The sequence below is a fragment of the Callorhinus ursinus genome, unplaced genomic scaffold (assembly GCF_003265705.2).
Source record: "Callorhinus ursinus isolate GAN/ISIS: 27379988/994484 unplaced genomic scaffold, GSC_fseal_2.0 scaffold5, whole genome shotgun sequence".
NCBI lineage: Eukaryota > Metazoa > Chordata > Mammalia > Carnivora > Otariidae > Callorhinus > Callorhinus ursinus.
In genome coordinates this window covers 29425954-29442866 of record NW_027397067.1, presented here as the reverse complement: position 1 = coordinate 29442866, position 16913 = coordinate 29425954, and the positions used below count along the sequence as shown (strand labels likewise).

The window sequence follows — 16913 nt, the reverse complement described above, 5'->3', positions numbered from 1 at the left end:
GGACAAGCAAACTCTTGTCAACGTGGGGCTCAATATCAGGACCCTGAGATCATGAATAACCTAAGCTGAAATGAAGAGTTGGACACTTAACCGACTGAGCCAACCAGGCGGCCCCCACTGTTATTGTTTTCAAAGGCTGTGCTGTCTTTGGAATCATAGAAGTGTGAGATCGAGGCTGAGAATATGGCTTTGCAACAAGCCAAGAGAAGCCATCTTTCTTAAGGGTCTTGAATATTAATGACCATCTCACTTTTTCAACTTCCTGGGACAAAAGGTCTCTTCCGAGTGAGCTCTCTCTTTCTCCTGGTGGGTCTGCCTCTTGCCCTCTGTTTTTCTGACTCGGGCTTTTCTTCTGCTCTCTAAGTCATTTTCTATTCTTCCTAGCTTCCGCTTAGAGTTTTGGCCTCCTCAAATATTTTTAAGCTTCCATATCTCCTCATCTCACTGTGCCCTACCTGTACTTTAGGGCTTCTTTATCCAAGTCTTTCTAGCTTCTACTCCCAGTGTTATCTCAGTTTCTCAAACTGGATTCCTGAATGAGAGAGACCATGATTAGTGGAGCATCTTTTTACAGCAGGCACATCACTTGGTGGTAGCCACTCAATTGGTTAGCTGCCCTTGGGTCAGGGGCTTACCTCTCTAACCGTCCAGCTAAGGCTGGTTGGTCGGCATCAAGGGGTCCACACGGGACATCTGTGGGGCTCTCTAGGGGAGACAGTTTGATTTATTTATGGCTGTGGCTTTGGCAGGCCCTGGGACAGACATTTCCAGTATAAATTCATATGAAATGTACAGGAAGGTTGGATTTCGATTTGGCTTGGCTGTGCATGTTTTAGTGGAGAGTGGAGAGTGGTTTGATTTGGTACACAGATAGGAGTTCTGTGGGCATTCAAGTGGAAGTGTCCATCTGGAAATGCAGACCAGGGGTCAGAAGAGTGGATGTTAGAATAATTTGAATATTATCTGTGTGGAGGTTTGAGCCCTAAGCTTCCATGAGATAGCAGAGTAAGGAAGTATAGAGAGAGAGAGAGAGAGAAGCCTGAGGACAACTCAAGATAGAAATATAAAGAAGAGAAAAGACTCTTGATTTCAGCGCAGGTAATGATCTCAGGGTCATGAGATGGAGCCCCATGTCAGGCTCTGCACTGGGTATGGAGCCTGCTTGAGATTCTCTCTCCCCCTCTGCCCCTCTCCCCCCACTTGCATGCTCTCTCTCCAAAAAAATAAAATAAATAAATAAAAAAGAAGAAAAAGAGAAGCTCTATAGGAGAGATGGGCATGTAACGAGTTTACTTAACAACATGCTATATGTTGGGTTTTTTTTTTTTAAGATTTTATTTATTCATTTGAGAGACAGAAAGCACAAGTAGGGGAAGAGGGAGAGGGAGAAGCAGACCCTCTGCTGAGCTGGTAGCCTGACATGGGGCTCGATCCCAGGACCTGGAGATCATGACCTGAGCCGAAAGCAGACGCTTAGCCATCTGAGCCACCCAGGAGCCCCCGCTCTATGTTGTTTTTAAAGAGACAGATAAATGAATCAAAAAATGGTTTTAAACGACTCTAGAAGTTTGAGCACAGTTTGGCATTAATAATCTTCACTTATTGAATGACTCTTGCTGTATTTTTACCCCACCCCCCTTCCTCATAGGTAGAAGAAGAAATCCAGACTCTGTCTCAAGTGTTAGCAGCAAAAGAGAAGCATCTAGCAGAGATCAAACGGAAACTTGGGATCAATTCACTACAGGAACTAAAACAGAACATTGCCAAAGGCTGGCAGGATGTGACAGCAACATCTGCGTACGTTCCCTTGATCGTTACCTTTTTCTAGAGAATGTAAAGGACACTTCTGCTCCTTTTGTCTGGGCAGGAGAATTGAAAGGGGATGAGGGTGCTTCTGCAACTTTTCTTTGTACGACACAGGGCTCTCCCCGCCCAGTCCTCAAGTGTACCTGACTCTTCTCTAACTCTGGTCTTCCACACTGTTCTAGGGGATAGAAAGAAAACCCAGCCTCGTCTGTGAGTTGAAGTAATAACATTTAAGTGCCAACAGTGTTGTATATTGACTTGCCAAAAATGTGTCACGTAGTCCTCAAAATGACCGAATAGGGTGGGAGGTGAGGTAGCCTGAGATAAGGAAACAGGATCAGGTAAGGTTTGAGGTCACAAAACTCAAAAATGTGGGGGGCAGGATTTGAACTCAGGGTTGACCAAGTACAGAGCCAGGTCTTTCTTCATCTGCTCTGTACATAGCATAAGACTCTTGGCTCATCGCCTCTCCTAGGTGCTGGTGGCAGAAGCCCCTTAATCTTCTTGTCTTTTTGATTACACAGATTTTGATATGGCATTATCACGATGCAGCTGTGTTTCCCAGCACCAGGAGGAGCAAGCTTCTAGGAACAGATTCTGATGTGTATTCTTTATCATCTGTGTCTTTAGTCCCCGGTGCTGACTGGTGACCAGCAGCAGTGAGGCTGACGGCATCCTGACAGGACAGCACTAGGGTGTCCATCCCCTTTGAGCCACTTTCTACCCACAGAAGTCCAGGAAACGATTCTTTGACTGTGTATCACCATAAACTTTTTGTTTTTAGTGTTTCATCTTGATGGGATAAGTAAAAATGCCTGAGCATTCCTTTGTATGACGTGAGGATCTTAACCTCTTCGTGGCTACCATATTCGTTTGTTTTTATTTTCCCTTCACTAATCCCTGGGTAGGTGGGGAGAGGGAGGTGGTAAATGCTAGCTTTATGTCCTAGCAGATATGCACTCAAGTCATTTTGAGTGTCGCACCTTATACGTTCTCTGCCAAGAGTCTACAAGTCCTTATTTGGTAGCTCTGCAGACGTGCCAAAAAAAAAAAAATTCTTTATAGCCCATACAATTTATTTGAATAATAAAGTACACATGAGCCTTACCTTGCTTCTGGTCCCTTTTTAGGAGATAAAGTTATAAAAGGCATGTGAGGAATTTGGTTTCATTTTTGTTTTGTTTGGCTTCAGTGGAAAAGAATAAGGGGTATAATTTCTTTCAGCCTCTGGCTCATTTTCATCTTTTCTCCGTGACTGTTTTTGCCCTGTACCCTGATTTCCTTGGCCCTGCCTTTATAGGCGTCTATGTGGCCATCGTAGGGCACTGCTGAAGACAGCACCCGAATGAGGGGTGAGGAGCAGGCGAGTTGATGATGCCCACCTGGTGATTGTGAAGGAGTTTGGATGTTCTAAAAAAAAATTTGTTTAATTTTTGAGAGCTTTCCAAGAGCTGGTGATTGTGCTTTAAATAACTGCTATTAGAAAAGGTTAGCTTAACTTTTCTTTGTTCTTTTATAATTCAATGTAGATACAAAAAGACATCTGAAACCTTATCTCAGGCTGGACAGAAGGCGTCAGCTGCTTTCTCATCTGTTGGATCAGTCATCACCAAAAAGCTGGAAGATGTAAAGTATGTCCTCATTTCTCCTTGCTCATTAAGTAGCTGAGGCAAATTAAAGTATGTTGTGGTTGCATTTATTTCCCGACTTGGGCTGTGGATAATGCTGGATTCTCCTCTTTTCTAGTGAGGGAGCCCACTCCTTCAAACCAGACCTGAAATATTGCCTAAATTATTTTAGGTGTAGCCTTCCAACTTTTAGGCATAGCATTCAAAATAATCATCTTACGAATACATTTAAGGTTGTTGGAAAATTCTGGTTGTGTACTTTTGCCCTTTTGGTCCTTCCTGATCATGCAGGGTAAGTATGTCTCTCGTAGTTGCAAGTTTGTGGTTGTGGGCCGAGCCTGTGGTCCTGCTGGGGACGCGTCCAGGAGCACTGACTGCACGCTTGGACTGAGACCTGCCTTCAGTTCTGTGGGACATTGTTATACCGTGGTGTGATTATGACATGCTTATCTGTGTACTGATGTGTACTAATTTGTAAGCTCTCTCTACATCCACGCTTAGGCCAGATCTTGTTATTGAGCTTTGCCTTTCATTTTGCATTTATATTGTAGATTAGTCTGCAGAATTTTTGTGGCAATTTCGATAAAACCACTTCACAGTGTTTTTGTGTGTCCCCCCCCGCAGCCCCCCCCCATGTTGATTAGAATAGCTCTGAAAGTGACAAACATGGTTTAAATTTGCTGTGCTTCTGTTGGCATGAAAGTTTTTTTGTTTTACCAACAAAACCCTCAGATTGCATGACTTTGTGTTTTCGTTTGTGGGGAATGATTGGTTGAATAAGTTTGGTAATCAATGTATTTTTACTCTGTACCAAAAAACCAAATGACTTGCTTATTATATCTGGACTGTCATCATTTTAAGCATTGTGTAATAAACATAGCTCACGGGGATTTTTTTGACAATTTATATACCTCTCTTTGGTGCTCTCATTTCTTTTTATGCCCGCTTGATTGTATAGCACTTTAGAGTCCAAGTTAAAACCTTACACGACTTTTAAAAAAGTAGGTTATTTCATTGTTTTAGATTTACCAGAACTTCCTTTCTTTTTTAATGCTTACTGCGGCTTCTTGCAGATTGCAAGCCTTTTCACATTCCTTTAGGTAAGGAGAGCTTGAACCATCCCTGCAGCTTAGCCGGTGTCTAAGACAACAAGTGTGCTTAATTAGATTATTATGCCACGTTCGATGGTTGTGTTTGTCTACTACATTTTCTTGCATTTGGAATATCTTTTTCTCTAGTGCATACCTGTTTTTAAGGGAGGGTTTCTTGTATCCCATGGGTAACGGATAAATTAAAAGAATAATTTGACACTGTGGTTCAGGGATATGGAAATGATTTTGACATTTCTTACTTTTTTTTTTTTTGGTAAAAAGAAGCGGCTTAACCATGGCATACAGAATTCCTCCCTTTTAATGTCTGACTTTGTTTGTTTTTGATGCTTTAATTTCTTTGGTGCTTTTGTAAGGATGTTGGAATTCTCCTTCACGTGGGTCCCGTTATGTATCTGTAATAGACTGCGTATGTACTGCCTCGTGATGTTAGTCTCCCGACTTACACAGGTTACTCTGAATATTATTTTTATTGTGGTAAAGTATACATAAGATAAAATACACAACTTTTCAATGCTTGTTTTACTAGCTTACAGTTTTTACTATTTTTTAATTTCTTTACACTAGTTCTATTCTTTATACGTGTAAGGAAATTTCATGGTTGCAAAAGGAAAAATAATCTAGGCTAAAAAAAAGCCCATTAAAAAGATGTCAGCCCAAACCATGCTTTATAGAAGGAATCTTAGTGATGTTAAACAAAGCTCTTCTCTGTCTCCCATACAGACTGTTTTATCCAATTAATAGAGAAAACGAAGTTGGAGGAAGGACTTCAGGGTGTAAGCAGGAAAGGCAACACAGTAGTCTCTGTCTCTGTCCCCGCAAATGCGAGCTGTCTTCTCAAGCAGTCACTCGCTATAGTCTGTCCTCTTCAGGAAACGTGTACTTAGAACTGAGGTTTTATCTATCCTAGTGACACTTGGCCCTGGAAGTCAGAGGAAATCAACTCTAAATGCTGAATTATTTAAAGTTAAAACTGTGCTTTAAAAAAATAAAATAAAATCAGCAACAGTAGGGGATTCTGTATCTTTGGTAGTCAATTAAAAATGTCCCATGTGCTCTGGGCAGCTATTAAGACCACGTTATCTAAGGTTGTTTGAGTTGAGTGAATAGGTATTCCGTCACGTAGTCCATCCTGCTCACGTTAGACTGCATTTTGTGGACAGGTGCAAGGAACATAACCATAAATCAGGTATGGTTCTTGTACAGAAAGACCTTCAAATCTTTGGATGCAGTGGGGAAAGGAAGTGGGGACCTGGAGTGGGTGAAGTTGGAAGAGCCCTGTTAACACTGGATTATGTAAAACAATGTTAGATGTGATAGAAACAAAAATAGAAGAATATTTATGTAAGTGCTGTTGAGGAATGATTCATCAGTACGTGTCCCTGTTCTTGCTGTATATCTTTAAGAAGATTAAGCAAAGGTACATAAGATGGCTCAATATGTGCTGTCTTATTAATTGACCAAAACAGGTTGAGTATTGCCGATCTTTTCTAGCTCCTTAGGCCTTCACTTTTTCACTTCATTTAAAAAATATAATTGAGGGGCACCTGGGCGGGTCAGTTGGTTAAGCATCAGACTCTTGATTTTGGCTCAGGTCATGGATCCTGGGAGCTCAAGTCATCCAACTTGAGCCCGAAGTTGGCTCCATGCTCAGTGGGGAGTCTGCTAGAGGATTCTCTCTGCCCTCCCCCCTCAAAATAAAGAAATCTTTAAAAAAATATATATGCGTGTGTATATATATATATATATATATATACATACATACACACAGATATGTATAACTGAGATTATACTCTACCATTTTTAGTCCTGTTTCTTTCTCTCTTATTTTTTTAAAAGATTTTTAAAGATTTTATTTATTTATTTGACAGAGAGAGAGAGAGAGCATAAGCAGGGGGAGTGGCAGGCTTCTTGCTCCCAAGACTCTGGGATCATGACCTGAGCCGAAGGCAGGTCCTTAATTGACTGAGCCACCCAGGTGTCCCTGTAGTCCTGTTTCTAATAATGTTTCAGGATTTCTTTTCCTTCAGTGCCCATGGTTCTTGGTCACGCCGCTTTGAAGAATGAAGAGGTAGACCAGATGAAGAGTGGTGGGCACCAAAGCAAAGTTTATTGAGTGATAGTTAAGTTTACTGAGGGATTAGTACAAAGATCCTGAAGAATAGGGGGAGGGCACCTGAGAGGGTTGCTGTTGGCGTTTCTAAATCTAGGGGTTTTTATGAGATTGTTGGCGGGCTGTTTTAATCTGATTAACCCTCCCTGCACCTGTCACCCAATCAGGTTTTTGTCCATGTGCTCATCAACCTACCAGGGAGTTGTTCACATGGGAAAGGGTGTAGGGTTCCTTCCAGGGTTGTGTAGAATAATCCTCTTAGGACGGGGCCCCTTGCCCCTGCCTGCCTTTCTTCTGGCTATCCTCCATTAATAATATATTATGTATTGATACATTGAGGTTAAAGTAAGGCTTTTGATTAAAACCTGGAAATTCAGAGACATGAGATTATCTTCTGAAAGCTAAATTTTATAATTCTCACAGATTAAAAGTTGGCTAAAGACACTTAAATCATTTCTAGGTCAAGAAACCCTGATCGTAATTTGATTTAATGTATTCATATATCATACAAATATGTGAAAACATAGATAATAGAAATACATAAAAACATACATAATAGAAAACCTATATAAAGAAAGACCACATCTTTTAGATCATTGAGTCAAGGGAGCAAATACTGGCCCCAGAAACAGTCCAAGGAGAGGGAGCTTGGACAGTAGATTTTGAGGGTTTCAGTCCCAGCAAGGCCTTTGCTCCCATGGAGATGGATGCGAGAGGCTTCTTTTGCCAAGTGCTTGAAATAGTTGGTTAATCCTGTCAAATATCCTTTGTTTTGAGTCCATGCTTACCCAGCAAGCTTGAGGCAATGATTTCACTCTCTGACAGGATTGTGGATGATTTGCTGACGTGAATTATTAGACTCGGCAACAGTTTTTATGCCACATTGTCAATTAATAAATTGGCACTTGGGATTTAGATATTTGTCTAACACCTCAAGTGGGTGTGTGAGGAGGAGGAAGCAGAGAAAACAAGAGAGACAGAGAGATCTGTTTTGAATGCCCTGAGAGTTAGGTGTCTGGGGGCCAGACATGGGTCAGCGTAATGAGAATATCCTGGGAGGCCTTTTGGGGACAGCCAGCTTCCCCCGCCCCGCCCCACCAGGTAGTCTGTTCATATCCACCCCTCTCCTGTTTGCTTATTTTCTACACGTACATGCTGAGCATTGACTCATGCCTTTAATTTTTTGAGAGAAACTTTGAAAGAGCCTCCTCATTTTCCTTGGTACCAGTGTTAAACCTCAGTTTTAGTGTTATAATTCAGCAGCCTCATTAGTCAAGTACCTTTGATTTATTTAGGAGGAAGTGCTTATTAACTTTGCCTTTATTTCCAAAGGAAGTTTCTCCTCTTTATGTGTTTATTTCTTTATATAAACCTCTACATATTTTTTGTTTGTTTTGGGCTCATTAAAGTTACTCCAGACAATTCTGTTTTGCTGAAAATTTCCACCACTTAATGGGAAAAGAAATGACGTCTTCTCTTTCAGAGAGTACTTCTTGATTAGAATTTGGGAAGCTTTATTGAACTTTTCTACCTCTCATGCCCATATTTCCTAATTTTAGTTACCACAGTTGTTCATTTATTCATTCTTTCATTCAGAAATATTTGTTTGAACGCTAACCACGTGCCAGCCTCTGGTCTGGGCTGTGTGGTTCGAGTTGCCACTGAAATAACAACAATGTGAAATGTGCAATGTGAAAGTTTTAAAGAATATAATCTAATGTGAAATAAATGTTAATGTGTGTTTCCATTAAAGTCATCTGTAGTAGTAGTAATAATGGTGAAAAATTATGTTCCAGGCAAGGCTCTGTGTAGTCCCTCTGAAGTAGGTGCTGTTAGTTTTTTTGATTGTCCCAGATGAAGAAACCGAGCCACAGAGAGATTAAGTGACGTCCCCAAGGTCACACAGCTAAGTGGCTGAAGGCTGAGATTTGAACCCAGGCAACACCCTAGTTCTGGAGCCTGCATTCTTCTTCTCTGCGTTGTTTTGCCTCCCCAAAGCAACGATAGTTGAAGAATATGCCTCTCTAGGCACTGCCCGGCAGTTACTTTGGTTTATCACTTTCAGTCAAGAAATTATTGTGAGGGCAAAACGGAATAATAATACACAGATAGAGCGCCTGGTACACAGTAAGCATGTTACCGTTCACCCTTCCCCTTCTTTCTGTGTGTCCCACCTGTTCCTTCCCTCCTCCTCCCTCCTTTTATGCCTCCTTTATAGTGATTAGGGGTGACGAGATCAAGTAACTGTGTAAGAAACAAGGAAAATGTAAAAAAATCCATTCAGCGTTTAAAAAGAGTAACTTTTCTAAAGTAAGAGGAAGTGTAAAGTAGAGAAGCATTTAGTGAGTGGTTTCTTTTTTGGTCAGTGTTTTGAGGAATGCAGATTTACATTCCTACTTTTGATACTCTATTTAAGGGTTACCAACCAAGCTGGAAAAATTCTAACAAAATTTGCTGTATGGTTTTAACTAATCCTCACAATATATCTCTTAGAGATGGTTCTGGTCCAACAGCAACATGGCTTTTTGCTTCTGAAGTTTTCTGTATTATATTTAAACTTTGGTGAAATTGGAGAAGTTAGGTAAGTTGAGGCAAGTTGAAGCTTTGTGTAACTTTCCATAGGGAAGATAGAAGTGCAAGAACAGCTGCCCTATAGTTGAATTACAAACTAGTCACCAACAAAATGGAATTTCATATACATATGGATTATAGAAAAGTTCACAAATAACTGAATGGACTTGAAATTGCTAGGAACTCCTTGTTCTCCCTACTAAAATGGCTACCTCAAATGCAGGGAGACCCGCACTTTGTATGCATCTGTATTAATTTGATTTCGTTCTCTGTTCAGTGAGTGTATTTTGAATCTTACTCTGAAGTATAAAACACATAGAAAAGTGCTCACAACCAAATTCAACTCAGTGTTTATCCCAAAATAAACAGCTTATTGTTACCACTTCCTTGCTTTTCCTTATGTATTCCCACGTAAACATTAAGTGTGTGTATTCTTCACTTTGTCTTTGCTGCTAATTGAAGTTCAGCACTAGCAAGTAGGACCCTAAAGTCCTTTACAAGAGATACTACATTGTTTCTTAGACTTCTCAGAGTGATCATTTTTTTTTTTTAATTTGTCAGAGAGAGAGACAACACAAGCAGGGGGAGAGGCAGGCAGAGGGAGAAGCAGGCTCCCCGCTGAGCAAGGACCCCCCCCCCCATGTGGGACTCGATCCCAGGACCCTGGGATCATGACCTGAGCCGAAGGCAGCCACTTAACCGACTGAGCCACCCAGGCATCCCTCAGAGTGATCATTTTTAACATTCTTCTTTAAGTCACGTTGCAGGAATTGTTGGGGCCTGTGAGGTCCTTAATGACTTAAGTGCCCCAAATTATCAACTTCTGACTTGGTTTTCTGTAAAATCAAACATCTAAAATATTATCTGTATTTCCAGTATTACTGTTTTCTCCTATTTGCCTTATTTGTCGGTTTCCCCTTTCTTCCTGACGTCTCCTTGCATTGATGTTCCACTACCATCTATCTCTTACCGAATCGGCGGAGACCCCTTGATTAAACTCATGCATAGCTCTCCACTGCCTTCTTGTTTCCATTCTCCATCCCCTGATAATTCCAGGTGACGTTTACAATTCCATTTTTCAACCTTTATGACCCCAGGGCTGATTTCTTCTGTAGGATAATCCTGAAGTAACTTGTGCCCTGGATGTTGAATTTCCTGTGGTCAACCTGATGCATTGAGAATGCATTTTATGATTATTTCTTCCGCTTTGCCTTTGACCCGTTCCCTCTTAACTAGCTTGTATGCTGGTTCAGGGGGCACAGAGCTCCCCAAATGGCCATTGGAAGGAATGAGCTTTTACATGGGAGCTTAGGGACAGTGGCTAAAAATTAACCATGGATTTCTGAAATTTGCCCTTTCTCTACCTTTTTCTTCATTTTATTGATACTGTTGAATTCAGTCTGTGAGTCCCATGAAAAAGCAGTTTATCACACATTCAGCCATAACTCTTCTTCTTTTGCCAGAATTTGGTAATTTCTGCCAAAATGAATGTTCTAGAGAAGAGTCTTGGTTATGGGGAGCAAAATATTGTGTAAATTAGCTGACCCAAGAAGGGGAATGTGGTGCACAGAAAGAGAGTTCTTTTGGAATCCAAGGAAGGGAAGGAAGCAAGTCCTGGATCCACCCAGACTCGCCCTGCTGATTGGAAAGCTGGTAGAAATCAAGGTTGCTTCCAGAAACCAAGAAAACCACTGTTCCTCTCCCACCCTGCCCCCCCCCCCCACTCCCCATGTGGTCATCTCTTCTTCCTTTCCTCTACCTCTCTCTGTGCTTCTATTTAGTCCTTTCTTTGGGAACTGGCTTCCTCTGCTTCCTTGCAACTTTGCCCTTCCTGGTCCCAAAAAAGGTCTTCCTCAACATTTAAGCCTACATAACTTTTTAAGCTCGTGTACTTAGCCACTAACTGACCAGTGGCTTAGCGTCCTAATTACAAAATCCCAGGATAAGAACCTTAATTGTCCTCTTTTTTTTTTTTCTTTTTCTTTTCATTCAGTCCAAACAATTTATAGATGAGCAGGAGGTTAGTTGTGGTGGTTGGAGCTCTACTGATCCAGTTATTATCACTGATGATGATGAAAGCGGCTGTGGAAATGTGATTATGCAGACAGACTCTTTGGAAGGGTCTAAACTCTTGTAAACTACTGTAATTAATACAGTTAGAATTGTAAACTAAGAAGGATGATTTTAATTTATCTCTAGCCTTCAAATATGGATCTGGCCCACTGCAGTAGATCAAGCAGGAAAAGATTTAGCAAATTCCTCCTAGAATAGTCTTATACCCAAGGTATCTACCACTCTTATGGTATACAGAGACTGGTGAGCAATATGGATCTTTGCATGTGTCATGCACGACTTTAAGTATGAAGATATCCAAATATTTTACCAATTATTTTGACTATGTGAACTGCCAGCATATTTTGATTTATATCAAGATCATACTCCCATGTCATTACATATTAGTGCAAAACTAGATGGGGGAGCTTCTCTTGAAACACATTGTCATTTGTAACAACTGATTTTTTTTTTTTTGAGAAAACTAAATCACACACGCAATACTCAAATATAATTGAGAATACCTTGGACTGTCCAGCCTAACCGAAGGAAAGATTTCCTACCAAAAACTCTCTGTCAGTCGTCAGAATATTTCAAGGACAGCAACCATTATCATCAATTTACAGTGAAGTGACTTTGTGAGCCCCCAAATTAAAGTGCTTTCATCTTGTGAGGCGGTCTCTATGGGAGATGGCTGAGAGTAGATAGCCTTGAACCTGAATGGTCGGTGAACTGCATTGCCCTAGAGAAAGAAGTTGGTCCCAGTAAAACAAAGGGCCAAATGTTATTTGAATGAGCATTAAGAACATTTAGTTAATTGGGTTGAAGTACAAGTGTCTCTTATTAGAAAACTGATACTACTCCTAAGGTGTGATCTAAGAATCTCACTTGAAGTCGTCAAATAGGTGATTTATTTTGGTCTGATCACAAATCTGTGGGAGAAAGGCAGCTGCTGGAACCCTTCACTGGCCTCACTTGTGCGTGTGTTTGCCTGTGTGTGCTTTGTTTTTTGAGGGGAGGCGGTGAACATTGAATTAAAGAGTCCTGAAGACCCAGGTTCCATTCTGGATTCTGCTGTGACCTTGGTTAATCGTTTAACTTCTGAGCCTTGGTGCTAGAAGCCCTATAGACACAGGGGAAAGTACTGTAGAGTTTTCAAAGTGCTATAAAATACAAGGGTGAATAATTAGTTCTATTAACTATGTGGGTTAAATTGGCTCATGAAGGGGGTGCCTGGCTGGCTCAGTTGGTGGAGCATGTGACTCTTGATCTTGGGGTCATGAGTTCAAGCCCATGTTGGGTGTAGAGATTGTATAAATAAACAAACTAAAAAAAAATTAAAAAAATTTTAAAATTGGCTCAAAATAAAAATAATGTTGGAATAACTTTGATCCCCTCCACCTCAAAAAGTAGACTAAGTCTTCATGATACCCAAAGAATAAGCTCCTAGAAAGCAAGGTTTTGTAACATCTAATCACTGTACTAACTTCATGTCTATCTCTTTTTAATGCTGCCTCTTAGTATCCGCTCCATTCAGCATTCAATTAGCATGCCTGCTATGAGGTAAAGTATATTTTTACAAAATGTAGTTGATCTTATGCTTTCTTATTCTTTATTTAGATGTTTAACTTGAACTGTTCTGAAGTAGGGACCTGGGGTTCTGCTCTAAGTAAGCTGCGCATCCACACTGTGTCAGTATTCAGCCGCTCTTCCTATGATGTTAAGATGGGTGCAAGAGATCCATTAAAGATTTGTGATTAAAAAAAAAGAATTATCTCTATTGCATTTTGTAAACCCATAACATTGTTTCATATCTTTAATCTGCTTCATTGAAAAAGTGAACACGACTCATCTAATAAAGCTGCTTTTCCCCAGGTTGTGTAAAAGGTGTCCCACCACACCTGTCTGCATTAGCTTTAGTTGCTCCACTTTTCTTCCGTTTCTACTTCCCTCATCCCGTTGTGATATTTGGAGCCAACTGTGATTTAATTCCACAGTCCACTTTCATCAGGAAACACGTGCAAGTGGTGTATGTTATTACCGCACTTAACCTCTCTAGAGAGGCAGAGAATTTTTAACAATATATGCTTGGCTTAACCTTCAGTATACATCAGAACTACCTGGAGAGCTTGTTAAACTCCCTGCTCACTGGGCCCCACCTCTGGTTTCTGATTTCTGTAGGCCTGAGGTGGGACCTGAGAACTTGCATTGCCAACAGCTTCCCAGGAGCTACTGATGCATCTGGGGCCCCCCCCCTTGTGACTGGCTGCCCATCACCACTGCGGGAGGGAGGAAACCCCTTGTTCCCTTCTTCACCTTTTTCATCTAGGTAATAGGAAGGATATTTGAGGTCAGGTGAATAGTCTAGAAGTTTTGGAAACCCAGATGTGAACAACAAAGGTGCTGTGATCCTCCTTAATTAATATGGATGGATGTGAAGGCGTGGGAGAGGCTTTGCCTGGGCTCAGAGTGCTCTGTCGGCTGGGGCAGCTTTGTGATGCAGACAAAACCACCTTTCTTCGTGTCTCCCTTCCTTTTGGTGTCTCTTTCCTCAGCTCTAATGCTGCTCCGTGGGAACCAGGATCCCTGTTTATGGAACCTTACGTGGTCTGCTTGTCCTGTTTGGGGATATGGGTTTGTGTAGGACTCTTGCCAGGCAACGTGGGAATTTAAACTTGACTTTTAGAGTATAGTACCTTCACCAAAATTAAAGTGGCATGACTAGGTGGTTGAAGTGACAGAACTGATATTTTACCTGCCTTTGTTCTCTCTCCTCACACATGTACTTGACATTGTTATCCTGTATGTCTGAGACAGGCTGTTTGTGGAACTGAAAGCATTGTTGTAGAAATCTTAGACCAGAAATTGATCATCTTACTAATCAAATTTGTGTGTATGCCTGCACACATATGTACAGTTAAATATATCTGTCTCTTCGTTGAGAAAAATGGCGAAGAGGAATACAGTCAACTAATGATGTTTGCAAAACTGGTGAGTTTTTGTTAAGTGTTTGTAACATAACTCTTTTTCTTTCTCTCCATAGAAACTCCCCAACTTTCAAATCATTTGAAGAAAAGGTTGAAAACTTAAAGGCAAGTAGAGATGAATAGTGATGTCTTACTTAGTACCTTAAATTTTGTTGCTGTGGGTAAATTATTCTCATTACTCTTTCTTTCTAAAAGTATTTAAAGAGCTTTAATAACCTTATTCTCTACATTATTATGGGTGATATATTCTCTTTTAATCAATTTTTTGAGTGTATGTTGTAGCATGGCAGATGCTAAATGCTGAAAGGAAATGTATAATTTCAAAAGCACTATAGTACTTGAGAACTTTGTGCGACTCAAATACTTTTATAACCAGATAAAATTTAATATAAAATTTATTGTCGAAAATTAACAAGAACATTATAAAAGCACAAAAAATAACACACAGAAACATTGGTCCTACCACCTACAGTCAGTGATATGTATGTAGTAGGACTACACCTTTGTGCTTTAAGAAAGAACCAAATACAACATACACATTTTCCTATGCCATTAAATATTCTTCTTCAAAATTATATTTAATGGTTGCTTGCATGTACCCTATGACAGATATTGTTTGTTCAGTCCTTTAAGATGTTTGTTTAAACATTTAAGATGATGATGCCATGGTGATCATTATTGATGATTCATGGTTTTATTTTTTGATGGCTTTGATTTCAGTGAAGGTGGGCATTTTTCCATGACTAGCTTTATTAATTTGTACACTGTATTATTTTCAAGATTATACTCAAAATTATAAAATCATCAACTCTTAGGATCACAAGTGACCAGAAAGTTTGTCTAGTTCCCACCCACTGCCCAGCCTTCTCTACAGAGTTTGTGCAAAGCCAGTATTTTTCTTCTTCAACTAAATCTGATAAGTACTATAGATGTTTTTAAGGATTAAAGCATTATTTTAAAAGCTTTATATAAATCTGCTTAAAAACAAATATTCAGATTTAGTCTTTCAGAACTGTAACTGAGTCACTTATTTCTAAATGCATCTTTCTTAAATTGCAGAAGCAGGGGATGCTTATGGAAAGAAAGAAAACCAAACACTGTCCCATGACCTGGAGCTTTTTTCTTGCACAAACACGAATACACACCTTTTGTCTTAATACCTAAATGTATAAACATTTTTTCAGAAAGGAATCATACTGCACACACAGTCCTATAACTTGTTCATTCAGACCCACTAGCATACGTGCTCAATGATCCCACAGACATGGGGACCCGTTTTTACTCACTGATGCTTCTCAAGGGCCTAGAATAGTCCTTGGCACATTGAAGCTACTTAATACATATTTGATGAGCAAAAAATATATCTTAGTCGTTCTTTTAGGTCAGTATGAGACCTGCTTTATTCTTTTTAATGCCTGGTCATGTATTTGAAAACAAACGGTACATTGTAGAAGTCAAGGCTTATTATAATTCAGTTCTCACTGTTTGAGGTCTGTCATAATCCTCTCCTTGAAGTCTGCCTTAAGCATTAGTTTTTGAAATGACTGGTTGGAAAACCAGACAGCTGTATTCTTTTGACACTGAAGATGAGGAGAAACATCCTGGTCATTTACTATATATTCTCCCTCTGAGTATAGAGTCTATAAATTGTGGTGAAACTTGGCTTTTGAAACATGATTAGGTGCCAATCAGATAAAACCTTGTAATTTTTTTTTTAAGATTTTATTTATTTACTTGACAGAGTGAGAGACAGTGAGAGAGGGAACACAAGCAGGGGGAGTGGGAGAGGGAGAAGCAGGCCCGCCGAGCAGGGAGCCTGATGCCGGGCTCGGTCCCAGGACCCTGGGGTCATGACCTGAGCCGAAGGCAGATGCTTAACGACTGAGCCACCCAGGTGCCCCAAACTTATAATTTTTAAAAGTAAAGTTTATGGAACAGATATCCTCCCAAAGGGCTGTAAAATATAGTTGTACACTTGGGATATACTTTTGCTAAATTACATTCATATTCAATTAAACATCAGGTCTACGTGTACTTTCAGGTTTAGATTTTGGATTGATTCATTGATCTGATTATTGAGCATTTGCCATGTGCCAGGGGTAGGCCCTGGAGATACCACAGTGAGCAAGAGACAGAGACCCTTTATGCAAGATGTGTAGACAGTTTAATGGCCAAGAAAATAAAGTGAGGTAAGGTGCCATGACTGGGAAACTCTGGGATGCAGTGGGGAGCAGTACCAGGAATGTCTGACCTAGCCTAGGAGGGAAGGTAGGAGAGGGCTTCTCACAGGACACAGTAATATAAATGGAGGCCTTTAGGTTGAGGGAAATGTTTGGAGCTTTGGAGCTCTTTTGAGGAATACCAGGAACTTCGCTGTGCTATAGGGTAGTGAGCAGGAGATGAAGCTAGGGCAACGGGTAGGCCACACTAAAGAATTTGGACTTAGGGCAATGGGAAGCCTTTAAAGGATTTTAAGCAATGTGGGTGGTTTATCCTGTGCATTTTAGAAAGATCACTGGTGCCCTGCAGATCTGAGGGGAGGAAGATTAGAGTCAGGAAGACTAGTTAGGAGGAAGGAGTTGTAATCCAGGCCAAAGATGGTGGTGGAATGAATTAAAGTAGTGCTGATGTGATGGGTTGAGAGAGA

General features: G+C 40.5%; 1 protein-coding gene across 9 annotated transcripts in view; it reads left to right on the top strand.

Annotated features, from left to right (window-relative positions):
* The window catches only part of TPD52 (tumor protein D52), a 216599-nt gene that overhangs the window by 81502 nt on the left and 118184 nt on the right, over positions 1-16913 (top strand). For 5 of the 9 annotated variants that reach the window (XM_073892922.1, XM_073892921.1, XM_073892917.1 and 2 more), the window contains exons 3-7: positions 1649-1797; positions 3336-3437; positions 4508-4534; positions 12801-12842; positions 14323-14371. In XM_073892922.1, the coding sequence (XP_073749023.1) occupies positions 1649-1797; positions 3336-3437; positions 4508-4534; positions 12801-12842; positions 14323-14371 (369 nt within the window). The remainder of the gene's footprint in view (positions 1-1648; positions 1798-3335; positions 3438-4507; positions 4535-12800; positions 12843-14322; positions 14372-16913) is intronic. The other 4 variants (XM_073892918.1, XM_073892924.1, XM_073892920.1 and 1 more) reach the window with 2 other exon arrangements.